The following is a 17,552-nucleotide window of genomic DNA, read 5'->3' as shown; positions in this document are numbered from 1 at the left end:
CGAAATGATTTGAGTTCTATAGTTTTTTCATTTAATTCTAAAAATAAATCAGGCATTTTTGCAGCCACCTAAGTTTACGGAAGAGCAACTGGTATAAGTGTACAGAGTTTGATGGATGAGGAAGGGATTTAAAAATATATATATATATTATTGAAAAAAAATAGTATACGTTTTCTTTCTCAACAACGTCGGTTGGTTTAAAGGGATAAATATGCCTTTATTTGCGCAGAATCCATTCGACCAAGATGTTGGTAAGTTGAGCACTTCATTTGGGCAATTTGATTCGGAGTGAGCTAACTGTTAGTTAGCTTCATCTTAGCTACCGACAGAACCGCTAGCCAGCAAGCTAACAACAACTAGTCTGGCTACACCACATACAGAAGGGGACACCTTAATTATACATATCATTGGCTACACGTTGACGTTATAATCAAATGTTATATTATCCAAATAGCTAACCAGTTATGTGGTTTGGTAAACTCTCTAAGTCTAACTTAGTAGTCACAGGGTTAGCAGACAGTCATCGGCCATACTACCTATCTAGCTAGCTACCACTGTGCTAGCTATATATGTTAGCTAGCGAGTATGTTAGCTAGTTGTTGTGTAATCAGTGTATTGTAGCTAATCAACGATTTTAAATAACGAGACAGCCTAAACTGCAACAAACTCACATATTAAAAAATAACGTCATGAGCTATCTATCTAGTTAACTAGCCAGATGTATGTTGGATTAGTTTTAGGTTTACTTCAACAAATGTTACATGCAAATCACCCTCTTTCCATGAGCAGTTTATCATCTTTGGAACAAGCTCTCATGTTTCCCTTGTACACTATTATTTGAACTTTGTACAATTACACCTAACAAGCTAGTCACCGATGTGTAATGGCTATTTCATAACAAAGAAGTTATAAGGAATAACTTATTTTTAACTGCTTTATTGCTAGTTTAATCATACACCCTCCATAAAAGTAGTAACTGTCAATCCTATGAAAATACAGGCTCAAACTGTTTAAAGCAGCGATAATATGGACAGTACATGCCGAACCACAGGTTCTCTTCTCTCACCTAACCACATGTATCCCGGTGTACCACATTGTCAGAGAAAGCAACCAATGAAACCAATACAGTGGAGGACTGGGCCCTGATCATGGATATCTGTGACAGGGTTGGACATACACCCAATGGGTAAGCTGGAATGAGACTTCCTGTTTCAAAAATAACTTAATTGTTTACTTGGACCAGAGCACTAGCTGCCTGGCTAATTTTCAAGTACTTCCAAGCAATGTTCTCTCTAATATTTTTCGTCACTGAGCAAATCACATGTCTGCTGAGCGCAAACTTGAACCTTGTGAAATATCTATGCAACTTCCGGTGCGCGTTTACTGTGAACACTGAGGCTGTACCCGATTTCAAGTAGGCTACTGTGGCTATTTGATCACAATGTAGGCCTACCAATAAAAAAAACAATGGAGAAAATGCATCACATAACATTTTAACATGGAAATGGCAGTAGCAGCCAATGTGTGTTGTTCAATGTAGGCCTACATTCCATGAGACTCTTGAGAGAAAAAAAACATGCAGGGCTTGACATTAACCTGTTTATCCACTTCAGGCAAGGAGGTGACTGAAAATGTAGTTGTTTAATGCAAGAAACCACTTTACAAAATAAAATACATTTTATTCCCAAACCATTATTGCAGAGAATCAGACAAATTATGCTACCCTCTGCCTATTGGCTACTTAGCTTATTCAAGCCTGTCTCAAAATATACACTGCCCCTTTAAGATATAAAGAAAAGCTCTTTGCCTGACTAGCTTTCGAAGATGGCTAGAAATGTACATGTTTTGTGCTCTTGTAGGAAGCAATCATTCCCACATTGCTGACTACAAATTAGCTATAACTGGGCAAATAACTCACTAACTAGCAAAAAATATCAACAAATGTGCACACATGGCTACGTTCAGCTCTTGCTTTGATCTCAAAACAAGCGCATAATAATCGCAATCGCTCATACTGTAAAAGTGAACTGCACAAATCCATATAGGGCAAAGGTCTATTTACTGCAGCTCTGATTGGTTATGGCGCATTGGTCTGTGTAGAGTACGAGCCTGTGTCATGCCTGTCAATGCACAGAATCATACTCTGATGCGTTCTGCCTACAACAAAATCTCTTGCACAGTTAGTTTTGCATACTAAGTCTTACATAGTTCGTTTTTGTTTCCGTATGTTGCATTGAAAGTGGCTAATATTGCATTGATTCGATCACAATTCCCACAGTAAAAGGAAACGTTATGTGTCTTTTTTTTAATGGCGACAACTCTGAACTTCACTCAACTTTCTAATCTCGTGCTTCTCTTATCGGGAACATTGCTTCCAAGTATTTGTAATATGTGAAACTACAGAGTCATAATAGTGTATCAGCAGGTCTCCAGGAAGATTGGAGGGGAGTGGGCTATTTTAATATGCAATTAATAAGCGTATATTGAAGATGACTCATGTTGTAATAACCTACTACTTGTGTGCCATAATAATCGTATGTCTCTACCTGCCTGTCTTCTCCCAGAGCTAAGGACTGCCTGAGGTCTGTGATGAAGAGAGTAAACCACAAGGTCCCACACGTTGCCATGCAAGCCCTCACCGTGAGTCACTTCATTGTGTTATTCAAGACAAAATACATCATTCACTAGACCGTTGGAAAATCCTGCGGTTTTCCTTACTGTATAACAGGTTTATTAATGTATGATAGAGTTCAGCTTAGCCTAGAGCAGACATGGGCAAACTACGGCCCGCGGGCCACATACGGCCCGTTAGGCTTTTTAATCCGGCCCGCCGAACTTGTCCAAATTATAGTAAAAACCTCCTTTTTTCCCCTTTCCCTGCAATGCCCACGTTTCCCCAATAGATGGCGCACTCAAAACACATTGACCGTTGTTGGAGTGGCGCGTATTTCTCTTTATTTCACTTTAATTTTCACTTCGTTTCACGTCACCATTAAGCCCTTCTGTGAAAATGAGCGGACCAAAGAGAAGGAAAGTGGACAGCGAATGCCGAGTGTTTAATAAGGAGTGGACAACAAAATACTTCTTCACTGAAGTCCGATCAACGGCTGTATGTCTGATATGCCAAGAAGCTGTTGCGGTTTTCAAAGAGTACAATATCAGCCGTCACTTTGCCACGAAGCATGCAAACTATGCTAGCAAGCAGTCAACACAAGAACGGGCGGCTACTGCTCAGAGGTTGGCAGCTAATTTACAGAGTCAACAGAACTTTTTCACCGACAAACTGCAATTCAAGAGTCAAGTACCAAGGCAAGTTATTTGCTGGCATTCAAATTAGCAAAGGCTAGCAAGCCTTTCTCCGAAGGTGAGTTTTTGAAAGAGTGCATGGTAGAGACAGCAGGTCTCTTGTGTCCGGAGAGCAAAGCCAAGTTTGAAAAAATCAGTTTAGCACGCAGGACAGTGACTCGCCGCGTGGAACTGATTGACGAAGATATAGTCAGCGAGTTAAACAAAAAGGCGGAGTCCTTTAAGTTATATTCACTAGCACTGGATGAAAGTAACGACATAAAAGACACTGCTCAGCTCCTAATTTTTATCCGAGGGATTAACGACAGTTTTGAGATAACGGAGGAGCTTTTGAGCATGGAATCACTGAAAGGGAAAACGCGAGGAGAGGACTTATATGAACAGGTGTCTGCTGTCATCGAGAGAATGAAGCTACCTTGGAGTAAACTTGCCAATGTCACCACGGATGGATCGCCAAATTTAACTGGAAAAAACATCGGGCTGCTGAAAAGAATCCAGGATAAAGTGAAAGAAAACCCTGACCAGGATGTTATTTTACTTCACTGCATCATTCATCAGGAGTCTCTGTGTAAGTCTGTATTGCAGCTTAATCACGTCGTGGATCCAGTTGTAAAACTTGTTAACTTCATACGAGCAAGGGGACTTAATCATCGTCAGTTCATTACGTTCCTGGAAGAAACTAATGCGGATCACCAGGACCTAATTTACCACTCTCGCGTCCGCTGGTTAAGTTTGGGGAAAGTGTTTCAACGAGTCTGGGAGCTCAAAGACGAGATTCGCTCATTTTTTAATTTAATGGGGAAATCCGAAGAATTCCCCGAGCTGAGCGACACAAACTGGCTTTGTGACTTTGCGTTTGCTGTGGACATATTTTCACACATGAATGAGCTGAACGTGAAGCTACAGGGGAAAGATCAGTTTGCGCACGACATGTACACAAATGTGAGAGCCCTAAAGCCAATGTAGAAATATATTGGAAAGGTGTGAACCTAGTGCAAGGTCAGGTTTTTCACTTCCTGGGGTCAGGCCCTAGAGGTTGTTGAGTGACTGGAATCATATACACAGGTAATATGAGTCATGAATCCTGCTATATGATGGACAACAGAGTTTGAACAATGTGCTAGAATTTCTTCCGAGTGTGAATTTCTTTATACACTGTGGCTGGTGGATCAAAAACTGACTGTTGCCCTAAGCCTCAATGACACTCCAGTCTGATGTAATAAAGTATTTGGGAGGAGTGGTCCATCTCCTGCTGCTCTTGGCAGTTCTAGAGCTCTGAGCTCGTAACTCAGTATCATCGCTGTGGGCAGCCTTGCCACAGCACAGTCAGTGTGATGATCCATGGCCCTAGAAAGGTTTTTACTGTTTTGTTCTTTCTGCTGCTCAGTGTTATTATGGAGTGATGATGCTCAACTTCAGAACATGTGATCTTCCTCTCTGACTCACCATCGGGGTAGATGGTCACATGTCTGTTCTATTTTTAGATGTCTCTCTTTTCTCACTCAGTCAACTTTAGCCCCCCCGGTGTCATATCTGTTAATGTGTTAATCAATTATTAAACTTTGGTGTGGATGTGAATCAAAGCGTTACTCTTGTTTTACTGTAAAGCCTCAAAATAGATCATCCAGGCTGACTACTGGACTAACCTGGCTTTTCTCCCTCTTTTTCAGTTGCTGGCTGCCTGTGTCAATAACAGTGGAAGAATCTTTCACTTAGAAATCTGCTCACGGGACTTTGCCACTGAAGTCCGAGCTATATTGAGCAGGGTACGTAAGCTGTCCAAGTTTTTCTGTTGAAATATGTCTGGTGAATTGATGACATTCAGACTTATGTACGTGAGGATAACAATCAACTGGCTCTATCAAGCTCTTTGTGTCAATGTTTTGCCTTGATCAAATAAGTAAGTAGCCTAAAAGTAATTACTATTATCCCCGCAGGCCCACCCCAAGGTGTGTGATAAGCTGAAGGGGATGATGGTGGAGTGGTGTGATGAGTTCCAGAAAGATCCACAGCTCAGTCTGATCAGTGCCACCATTAAGTCTCTGAGAGAGGAGGGGGTCGCCTTCCCGTCTTCTGGCTCACAGGTAAAGTAGTCAACAGCCTGGCGTCCATCCCCCTAACCTAGTGTTGCTGAAGATGGCGCCGATAGAGATGACAGCTTTGCTTCAAGTCCTTAGGAAACTGTGCAGTATTTTTAATTTTTTTATGTATTATCTCTTACATTGTTAGCCCAGAACTTTAAGTGTTATTACATACAGCCAGGAAGAACTATTGGATATCAGAGAGACTTCAATTTACCAGCACAACTAGCACTACAACCGGGAATACGACTTTCCCAAAGTGGATCCTTTGTTTGCACAAAGAAGGGCAGGGGTGTATGTTTCATGATTAACGACTCAAGTCCTTTTGTTCACCTGACCTAGAATTCCTCACAATCAAATGCCGACCGTATTATCTCCCAAGAGAACTCTCCTCGCTAATCGTCACAGCCATATTTATCCCCCCGCAAGGGGATCCCAAGATGGCCATCAAGGAGCTTCCCTGGACATTATGCAAACTGGAAACCATATATCCTGAGGGTGCATTTATTGTAGCTGGGGATTTTTAACAAAGCTAATCTGAGAACAAGGCTACCTAAATTCTATCAGCATATCGATTGCAGTACACGAGTGAGTAACACACTTGACCACTGCTGCGCTAACTCCCATGATGCATACAAGGCCCTCCCCGCCCTCCTTTTGGCAAATCTGACCATGACCCCATCTTGTTGCTCCCCTCCTATAGGCAGAAACTGAAACAGGAAGCGCCTGTGCTTAGGTCTGACCAATCGGATTCCACGCTTCAAGATTGCTTCGATCACATGGACTGGGATATGTTCCGGGTAGCCTCAGACCATAACATTGATGTATACGCTGACTCGGTGGGCCAGTGCAGGAGATGTTGTACCCCCTGTGACTATTAAAACCTTCCCTAACCAGAAACTGTGAATTGATGGCAGCATTCGCGCAAAACTGAACGCACGTACTACCTCATTTAATCATGGCAAGGCGACTGGAAACATGACCGAATACAAACGGTGTAGTTATTCCCTGCGTAAGGCAATCAAATAAGCAAAGCGTCAGTATAGAGACAAAGTGGAGTCACAATTCAATGGCTCAACACAAGACATATGTGACAGGGTCTACAGAAAATCTTGGATTACAAAAAGGAAAAACAGCCCCGTTGCGGACATCGTCTTGCTCCCAGAAAAATTAAACAACTTTGTGCTCTTTGACGACAATACAGTGCCACTTTCATGGCCCGTTACCAAAGACTGTGGGCTCTCCTTTTCCGTGGTCGACTTGAGTAAAACATTTTAACCGTGTTAACCCTAGCAAGGCTGTCGGCCCAGACGGCATCCCTAGCTGCATCCTCTGAGCATGCGCAGACCAGCTGACTGGTGTGTTTACGGACATATTCGAACATTCCCTATCCTAGTCTGCTGTCCCCACATGCTTCAAGAAGGCCACCATTGTTCCTGTTCCCAAGAAAGCTAAGGTAACTGAACTAAAATACTATCGCCCCGTAGCACTCAGTTCTGTCATCATGTAGTTGTTGTGTCTTTGGCTATGCCGGATTAAGTGATATGACATGCTATTCTATGAAAAATTTCTCCGTAATTAATATCACCTGATTGAGCTAATCATGTAAATGTAATTAACTAGAGAGTCGGGCACCACAAAATAATATTTATAGAGCTGTTATCTTCCGAATAAACTCTTAAAGACCTAGTAATATTTTACATCCATAGCAGTCAACATTAATCTTCTTCTTACTTCAGTCTCATCTGAAAGTTGTAAATTCTTGGTTATCTGCAAGAACCCTGGCTAACGATTTGAATCAGCAATACAAAATTGGGTTTATTTATTTACTAAATACTTAACTAATCACACAGAATTTACATACACATAATTCATCATAACTTGATTACAAATTACGTCATGAAGCAAAACGTTCCTAGCGGGCAGAACAGATATGACCGCTTGTTACACAAGGAAAAGGGGCTGGGTTGGAGTGAAAGAGCTGGAAGACTGAGAGACACAGGGAGAAGCTGTGCTATCGTAAATACAGTATCTTATGCATTCTAAATTAACGCCCATTTGGAAAAGGAAAATGCAATAAATATTTAGTCTGAGCTGCGCTTCAGTAGGTTGGTGGTAGATGGAAGGCCGTGTTGCCAAACCGAGTCCTCTGTCCTTTGAAGAATGTCTCTGGTTGTCAATTGGATACGTTGTAGTAACGTCGTTGTGTGATAGACGGGATACTCTGTCTGTTCCTTCCTAACCTGCGTTTGTAGCTGCGGTCGCTAACTCAACCGCTAGGAGGTATCACTTCTGTAGTGAATAAGAGTTCAAAAGTTCATACCATTCACAACCAAAGCTCATGCTGATGTTGGCTTCGTTCTGTAGTTCTAGTTTTTATTTGTACCTTTATTTAACTAGGCAAGTCAGTTAAGAACAAATTCTTATTTTCAATGACGGCCTAGGAACAGTGGGTTAACTGCCTGTTCAGGGGCAGAACGACAGATTTGTACCTTGTCAGTTTTATAGCCCTTGTCCCTTCACAGGGGAGGGCCACTGATTGAGCAGCCCTATCTTATGAAAACCCAAATGTCACATTTTTGAGGCTAAAATCACATTTCATCCCATCACAAATAATTTCATATTCAAACATTTAAATTGAACAACAATTCCATGTGAATCCGATAACTCTGATGTGTAGACTTTACACTGTAGAGTTTGTCATCTTATCATTGATGAGAATGTCTCAGATGACAACCGAACTGACATCATATTCACACTGCCCTATACCTCTGGACAAGAGGAATACCAATGTAAGAATGCTGTTCATTGACTACAGCACAGCATTCAACACCACAGTACCCTCCAAACTCATCATTAAGCTTGAGACCCTGGGTCTCGACCCAGCCCTGTGAAATTGGGTACTGGACTTCCTGACGGGCTTCTCCCAGGTGGTGAAGGTAGGAAACATCTCCACTCTGCTGATCCTCAACACTGGGGATCCACAAGGGTGCGTTCTCAACCCTCTCCTGTACACCCTGTTCACCCGCGACTGCGTGACCATGCACGCCTCCAACTCAATCATCAAGTTTGCAGACGACACTGCAGTGGTAGGCTTGATTACCAACAACGACGAGACAGCCTACAGGGAGGAGGTCAGGAAAATAACCTCTCACTCAATGTCAGCAAAACAAAAGATATGATCGTGGACTTCAGGAAACAGCAAAGGGAGCACCCCCCTATACACATTGACGGGACAGCAGTGGAGAAGGTGGAAAGTTTTAAGTTCCTCGGTGTACATATCACCAACAAACTGAATGGTCCACGCACACAGACAGTGTGGTGAAGGCGGCGCATCTTGGCTTGTCACCGAAAACCCTCACTAACTTTTACAGGTGCACAATTGAGAGCATCCTGTCAGGCTGTATCAATGCCTGGTACGGCAACTTCACCGCCCACAACCACAGGGCTCACCAGAGGGTGGTGCGGTCTGCACAATACATCACCAGGGGGAAAACTACCTGCCCTCCAGGACACCTACAACACCCGATGTCACAGGAAGGCAAGAAAGATTACCAAGGACAAACCCCACCCAAGCCACTACCTGTTCACCCTGCTTCCATCCAGAAGGTGAGGTCAGTACAGGTGCATCAAAGCTGGGACAGAGATTGAAAAATAGCTCCTTTCTCAAGGCCATCAGATTGTTAAACAGCCACCACTAACACAGAGAGGGGGCTGCCTACCTATGTACTTGATATCATTGGCCACTTTAATAAATGGAACACTAGTCACTTTAATAATGCTACTTTAAGGATGTTTACATATCTCATATGTGTGTGTATATACTGTATCCTTCACTATCTATTCTTTACTATCTATTGCATCTTAGCTGCTCTGTCACTGCTCATCCATATATTTTATACTTATATATTCTCATCCCATTCCTTTACTAGATTGTATTAGGTTTTGTTGTGGAATTTGTTAGATATTACCTGTTAGATATTGCTGCACTGTCAGATCTAGAAGCATAAGCATTTCGCTACCCTCACAATAACATCTGCTAACCATGTGTATGTGACCAATAACATTTGATATCATTGTATAAGCTGTGGCCAGTCTTCCCTCCCTACTAACTCTGTTTCTCCCGCCTGAAAGAGTTTGGCTATTGTTTTAATTGATAATTTTTTGTGCCAGAGGGCCTTGATGTTATGTTGTTCTTTGAGGGACTATGCGCCTTACCTGGAAAATAGACCATTTGACCTGACATTTTATTTAAAAAATTCACCATAATCTTTCAGTACTCTACCCTCTGATTGTAGCCAGACTCGCCAACAAAACTAAAACCACTGTTATCGTCTACCTATCTCAAACACAAAGTTCTCCTCGTGACTTCCACTTGTGGTCCCCTGTAACAAATAAGCTCTGTGTGTATACATTCGCTGGCTCCGTGTTGTGCAGTCTGCCTGTGTTCTCAGTGCACTTGCTCACCCATGTGTTGCCAATAAAGAGGAGGGTGGAGCTTGTGTGTCTGTTTTTAAGGCATGAGCGCCGAATGTAATTTCCTCTGATAATACCCCAGTTCTACCTATAAGGGGGATGAGATTTCCTGCTGTGATTGAGGAACAGTCTGGTGCTTATTTGCTTAGCCTACTTCTGAGCTGAAATGGTCGGCTGAGTGTCCTGTTAATAAGTGGCACTGTGAGGTGTTTGGTACTGAAACTACTTTGCCCAACCCTTCTCACAGACAACAGTTTATTCTTCATAGAATGTCACTATATTCCTGTTGTTGGGCTATATTTTTAAGCATATGAAGTGATGATTTATTTGAGGTCCTTTCTTATTCATACTCTTTACTACCACAATATTACATGGAAAGCCTGTAGTACCTATTAATCCCTACAGGTGGCGTCACAAATAATCCAAATCCCCATTTGTTCTGGAAGGCTTTCTCTCTCGCTCTCTATAACCAACCACCTCTTTGTCATCAGGGGTCCAGCCTAAAGGTCACCACACCTGCTGTTAGTAAACCATCTGATGATGACGACCTTGCCAAAGGTACAGATCCTATACAACAGATTCTAGAACACCACATTATATTACATTATGAACTGTGCAGGTGGATGAATAAATACATTATTAGAGAGATTAAAACATATGTGTTTTGACCCTCATGCCTTTTTCCTCCTATCTGCAGCTATCGAGCTGTCCCTGCAGGAACAGAAGCAGCATGCTGAGACGCGGCCCCTCACCGTGTCCGCCGACCCCCCCTTCAACACCAACGGAGGCGGGGGTAGCAAGGACTCTCGGAAGGTGCGGGCGCTCTACGACTTTGAGGCCGCCGAAGACAACGAGCTCACTTTCAAGACTGGGGAGCTCATTCTAGTCCTGGACGACAGGTAGCTAAGGACGTGTTGCTATGGAAACCTGAGTCTGACCTATGTGATGACCTATTGTATAGGCCAATGTGGAAACCACGCTTCAACTTAATTGTCTTCAGTCATATATCTAGTGCCAACCTTCTCAGGTTCTGCAGTCCTTTTATGGAAACAAAATGAATGGTTTTACTTACAAGAATGTTTGAACTGATAACACCATGTTGCTGCCACAGTGATTCAAACTGGTGGAAAGGAGAGAACCACAGAGGAGTAGGTCTCTTCCCATCCAACTTTGTCACGACCAACCTCAATGCTGAGCCTGAACTAGGTAGGTTCTTCCCCTTGTCCTGTACCATACCTCACTCTCTTGTACCCTCATACTGAGGCAGGGAGAGTCGTTCTAGTGTTTGGTTTCATGTTTGAAATCCTGACCGTAAAGTGGCTCTGGATAAGTGTGTCGGTCAAATGTAAATCTCTCTCCTAACAGTAACGTATGTGGAGAAGACACCAGCCCCGGAGGAGCCCAAAATAGAAGCCATAGTGGAGTCTGAGCCTGTCTTTATAGATGAGGTGGGTGCTTCTACGTACTGGACCTACTATATTGATCCTTCCAAAACCACTCGCACGTTGTCACATGTTGCTGATGAAAGTCCGAGGGTGACTTCCAGAGAGTGGCGAGGGGATCAATAAACCCATCAACTTCGGGACACTCGTGACTTGACTGATGCAGTTCACGTTCTACTTTAAAATAATACAATTGGCATGAAATTCTAATGAACAAATCCCCCTGTCACTTTAGAAGATGAACCTCCGTACCAGTGAACATTTATTCGCGAGGTATTTCATCTGTTACTTGTGTCAGGTCTTGAAATCAGACGTGGCATATCCTCTCCATTCTTTTGTATTACATTGCGAACTCCAAACATATCGCGGTGCGTGTCGAGATAGTGCTTCACTCTGAAGCCTGCAGCCTTGCTGGCTTGGCTGAAGAGTTGGAGAGTTAATTATCCCCTACCTTTGGGACACTTGCAATGTGTCTGTTGGTGGAAATATGCTGCTGCTCACTCAGACAGCCCTGGTTGCCTGCCATTACAGGAGAGGCTGCTGATAGTAGGCCTGTTGCTGCTGTGAAGCCTGGTGCGATGTGCATATGGCGGAGGTGCGCGTGAATGCACAAATGGAAGACCAAGGGGAAGGGAGTGATTTGGGATTCAGCCTATGGCTGTACATACCTGCAGGCCTATATAATTTAGCTTCTCCATAGTTGGTTAAATGGGTACAATCAATCAGTCCACCATTCATTTTGATAATTTGACCAATGAAAACCCTGTAGCATCATATAAGACTTTCTCCTCCCTTCACCTGTCCCTCACCCCCTCTCTCTTCACTCTCCCCCCCCCCCCAGGAGAAGATGGATGGAGCGTTGTATCTGCTCCAGAATACTGACCCTGCTGATGCAGCACCTGACTGCCCAGAGCTGGTCCAACTGGAGGGTATAAAACAATGACTTACTGCTCTTATAAATCCCATGCTCCTTGACATTGCAGTTGTCTTGACTATATACTCACTCACTCACACATACTGCAGTTGGCTTGACTACACCACTACACTCACTGTTTTTGTCTGTTTAGCCTCACTTGATCAATGCTTTACCCTCTCAGGTGCTTGTGAGCAGATGAATCCAATGATTGATGACAAGCTGGAAGACATTGACAGGTAAAGTCAATTTAACTGCAGTGTACTTACTCATAATGGACAATATTTCCAATAGTATATTCGAGGCTATACTGCAGTGTACTTACTCAAAATGGACACTATTTCCAATAGTATATTCGAGGCTATACTGCAGTGTACTTACTCATAATGGACAATATTTCCAATAGTATATTAGAGGCTATACTGCAGTGTACTTACTCAAAATGGACAATATTTCCAATAGTATATTAGAGGCTATACTGCAGTGTACTTACTCACAATGGACAATATTTCCAATAGTATATTAGAGGCTATACTGTAGTGTTTGCATGACACCCTTTATTTCCATTGGTTAGTCAAATATGTTGGCCAGAGTACATAGTTATTCATTGAGTTATACCTGCTTTATGTTGACTATCTGGATGAGTACCAGGGATCATCACCCTCACAGAACCTTAGTCTTTGTCCTACAAGTGTCGTGATGACCTCTTCTTTTTTTTTTTCTCTCCTTCGCATTGCGGTTCTCCCTCTTTCTCTCTTTTTCCACCCCTCCACCTCACTCGCTCTGCCCTCTCTCCCTCCATCCCTGGCAGGCAACACTCTGAGCTGTCTGAGCTGAATGTGAAGGTGCTGGAGGCCTTGGAGCTCTATAACAAACTGATGAACGAGGCACCATTCTACACAGCCTACTCCAAACTGCAGTCCCAGCAGCAGCCCCACTACGCACCTGCCTCTCAACTCCCCATGCAGGTCAATTAGGAGAAAGAAACAAACCACTGTGACGTACTTTCTGTTCAGGTCACTACCTTGTACATCCACAACCAGGTGACCTCAGACACTATGCCAGGGTCCATAAAGGCACCATATTCATATGGTGGACTCTGGTTAAAATTAAAATAAAGTATTTGGACTATGTAGGCAACTGGATGCCATTTCGGACGCAGACCTTGTGTGACCTCCTGTGTTTTGTCTGCTGTGCAATTTGTCCCTGATGATGGATGTCAGTGTCCCTCCTTGGAGACGTAGACTAATGGGAGACTCCAGTGGTCATGCTTGGACTCTTTTTACCTCCTTGTCACTTTCTGCACAGCTCTGCAAAGCCATTTTAGAAACAAGCTGTCCCTTGTGTAACTGCCTGCACCTGAAGTAATGTTGTTTCTTGCCAACGTATGCTATATTTTTGTGGAGTAAATCAATATACAGTGAGTGTACTATGAAATAGACCGCTGCTCCACTCGCTGCTCCAGCCCTAAGGCACTGCATTTCAGTGCTAGAGGCGTCACCCTGGTTCGATTCCAGGCTGTATCGCAACCGGCCATGATTGGGAGTCCCATAGGGCGGCGCACAATTGGCCCAGCATCGTCCGGGTTTGGCTGGTGTAGGCAGTAATTGTAAATAAGAATTTGTTCTTAACTGACTTGCCTGGTTAAATAAATAAAATAAAAATATATTTGATCAAATTTCATATTGAACACGGTCTCTTTCTCTCTCAGGGATACCCAGGTCAGGCTGGTGGTTCCTACATGCCTCCAGGGATGCCCCAGGGACCCCCAGGCCAGCAGGCCTACATGGGCTCTGACCAACCCGGACCACTCCAGTCGCTCCCCCCTAACGTCACATCTCCCAATGGTCAGCCAGCACAGCTTCCTTACAGGTAGGCATCTCCTATCCGTTGTGAGCCAAGTTTTTTGGGGAGGGGGGCATTGCTCCTGTGTTAAGGTTAAATGTCGGCCTTTATGCTTGTGTTAGGCGGTAGGTGGCAACTATTGTACTATTCTGTCTCTTCACTGCAGTTCTCCATATGCACCTGCCGGTTACCCACCACATATGGGTGTAGCCCCACAGATGGACATGTCGGCCTATCAGAACTCCAACCTGCCACCAGCCTCCTATCAAATGGCTGCTTCATCGCACCAGACCCCACAGCAGCAACAGGCCTATTATCAGCAGCCTCTCCTGTAAAGTGCAATACAACCAAGGCTGTCTGAGTGAGCAGCAGCATATCCCCACCAACAGACCCAGTACAACAATACACAAGTGTGTGTGTGTGATTATCCTCCCCCTATTTTGACCTTTATGATAAAATGCCCTTTACGTAGTGCACTACTGCTCTGGTCAAAAGTAGTGCACTACGTAGGGAACAGGGTACCATTTGGGACACTACCTAGATGATTGTAACAAAGGTCAGTGGCTGTGCGAGAGGAGGGAGACTACATGCCAACCTACCAGCCACCACAGCCCATTTTGAAGGGATGAACGTTTTAAGTAGAGAGTGTAAAATAAGTAATTTTCCTTATCCTGGTTTGCCTCAAACATTTAAGTGGGCAGCTGTCCAGCTGATCATTTCCAAACTGCATCATAGATGCTATGTGTGTGTTTGTCCCTGTTCTGTTTTTTATTTTATATTTTTAAATGTTGATTACTCTTCACCCTCTGGTCTATCAGGAAATCAGTCCGATTGAAGGAGTCCATGGCTGGCCAGGACAAGTCAATTCAAAATGGAATTGACCCCGACCAGGACTTGTTTGTTTTCTATCTAACAGCATCATCCACTTTAGTTTACCCTTCTCGGGGCCAAAGGTTATGAAGTGCTACAGCTATCGGTATTTCTTTCTGTGGTTTAGTCACTACTATAATACCGCAATATAGTTTGATTAATTTCCCATACACTGCCTGCCTTGCAACACCCTTTGGTTGTTTAATACATTCTAGGAGTAAAGCAAAATGTTTAAACATTTTTATTTGTGTGCTACTTCAAGGTGAATTTATCAAATTAACTTGGCGTTAAATAGATTTTGAATTGTGACCATGCAGCCTTTCCAAATTACTGCAGTTGTAGGTTCAATATACGTTTTTATACACATTACTTTTTTTGTAATGCAAATGTGATCTAGCCTGGGTGCCTGTCTGTTTCTGCTCTCTTGCTAACTCATGGAATTTGTCATGTTTGGCTTTACAATAACAATACTGCAGTTGGAAAGATTGCGCAAACAGATCTGGGACCAGGCTAAATAACAACATGGCTTTTGGTTAACACAACATTCATGTGCCAAGGCTCTAGGCAACTTCCTGGAGGCCCCGAATACAGTGGTTAACAAGATGTAATTGCAAGCTATAAGTGGTTGATTGGGAAAGGAGCCTAGTCCTATCTATTTTTCTATGGTCTTTCTTAATTCACTCTTTTGTTGAAAAGGCTTTTGACAATAGACGTTATTAATAGATATCAATTTAATAAATCACAGACATCTGTCTGCTTTTTATGTTTCTGGGCTGTGAGCGGTCACTTTTTCATAGAAATCTATTTCCCAAACATATTTTCATTTATGCATTATCTTTGCATTGGTATGGCTGTCTGCTCTGCAGTTGGACCTTTAATTTTAATGTTGTAATTATATTTGTATTTTATTTGTTATATTTTCCCTGGATTATATCCATATGATCAGATAATATTTTATGGTTTCTAGATGTAAGATATACTTCCTGCTTTTAATGCTTTTGTTTTTACTTTATTTGTGTCTTATCCAAAATGCAAGCAGAACAAATAGCTACCGTGACCAACCGCTAGAAATGGGTCTTTACTGATAAAGGTGTGGATTGTACAAAGACTAGTAGCTACAGAACTGTTAGACCTAAAATGTTCATCTGAACTTAATGAATCTGTTGAGTGAGACTGAGGACCAGGATTCTGTTTTTGTTTAATCTGGATCAAGTCAACTCTGACTCATAAGAACTGTCTGCTTTATTTGTCTTAACTTGCCTCTTATTAAAAGGTGTTGTGTACATTACATGTAAAATATCTTCTGGCATTGTGGGTATTGCACTTTAACCTTGTTAACATTTTATTTACCACTGGATGCCTTGTTTTTCTTTAGGAATAAGGAATTGACATCTGTATATCTAGAATCCTTTATATTTAAAACGTTTCCAGGGAATGTTCCGATTCAGTACTACCGACATAATAACCGACTATGTTTTGTAACATCAAGGTTTCTCTTTATCTTGTGTTATTGTAAAAATAATTTCGAAACACAGTCGACTAATATTCTTTCAAATAAAATGTACCTGTGTTCTCAAGGCTCTCTTGTACTGATAATTCTGTTTTTCTTGTTGTTGTAATATGTGTTCTCTGAATAGTGTGAATTAATTGGACATCTTGTAAGTGTATGCTGGGAGAACAGTTAGTCAATGACACACATGATGTAGAAAAAGAATAACAATAGGCAGTCATTTACACGGCAGATGGTTGCGGACCATGTTCTCCCATGCGGAAATCATACACATAATGTTCCTGCGTTTTACACATCTGTAAAGGACTTCTTTTCACTCATGATTTCTGTGTCTTGCTGACTATGTATGGGGTCTTACAATCTATTTGGAAGGGGAAGACGCAACACTTCATCTTGTACCTGTGGAACTGGAGGTTGTCCCCTATTGTCAGATGTAATGTTCAATGAGTCATGGCGTGTCCCTTCCTTTGGATTCCTTGGAGAAGGGGCTCGGTTCCTTCTGTTAAAATTACCTTGTGTAGGGCTCGGTTCCTTCTGTTATGACCTTGGTGAGGGGCGTGAACAAATGTCTACGTAGGAAGAAGAATCACTATATGAAGAATCTCTCCAGAGAATCTCACTGTGACCAGTGATGCATGAGAAGTCACCTCTATAATTGTTACTAGGAGACACAATGTTTTATTCAGTGAGCGTTTTCTTTGAGTTCACAATTCGACCACTGAAGAGCTGAACTAGTAATATTCTAGCACAGAAGCTGAAGCTTTACCAAGCCTGGTGTCCTAAGTGTTCCAATTTATTATGTGAGCTGTCTTTGGGTCTTACTGGCTTAACTTTCCATTGGCAGGATACATTTCTTTACTCTTTTTTTCCCACTCAAAGAGAGACTGAAGCTAAAGGTCCAGTGCACTTTTTTTGGTTACTACATGATTCCATGTGTTATTGAATAGTGTTGATGTGTTCATTATTATTATTCTACAATGTAGAAAATAGTTCAAATAAAGAAAAACCCTGGAATGAGTAGGTGTGTCCAAACATTTGACTGGTACTGTATGTCTTTTCTTATATGTTCCCCCTGTAAGACAGAGCACCAAAGATGAATTCATATTTTG

At 42.5% G+C, this 17,552-nt stretch overlaps 1 protein-coding gene across 1 annotated transcript; it reads left to right on the top strand.

The window, feature by feature from the left end:
• Positions 1 to 70: 70 nt before the first annotated feature.
• Positions 71 to 16,510, top strand: LOC115110749 (signal transducing adapter molecule 2-like). Its single transcript, XM_029636635.2, has 14 exons — positions 71 to 251; positions 1,102 to 1,186; positions 2,565 to 2,640; positions 4,977 to 5,072; positions 5,244 to 5,390; positions 10,355 to 10,421; positions 10,561 to 10,762; positions 10,975 to 11,069; positions 11,229 to 11,311; positions 12,147 to 12,234; positions 12,403 to 12,457; positions 13,030 to 13,186; positions 13,930 to 14,090; positions 14,230 to 16,510. The coding sequence occupies exons 1-14, from the start codon at positions 212 to 214 to the stop codon at positions 14,396 to 14,398; spliced, it is 1,521 nt and encodes a 506-aa protein (XP_029492495.1). The 5' UTR covers positions 71 to 211; the 3' UTR covers positions 14,399 to 16,510.
• Positions 16,511 to 17,552: the final 1,042 nt, after the last annotated feature.

The sequence above is a fragment of the Oncorhynchus nerka genome, linkage group LG3, assembly GCF_034236695.1.
Source record: "Oncorhynchus nerka isolate Pitt River linkage group LG3, Oner_Uvic_2.0, whole genome shotgun sequence".
Classification (NCBI taxonomy): Eukaryota; Metazoa; Chordata; class Actinopteri; order Salmoniformes; family Salmonidae; genus Oncorhynchus; species Oncorhynchus nerka.
This window is presented reverse-complemented; position numbering and strand designations above follow the sequence as displayed.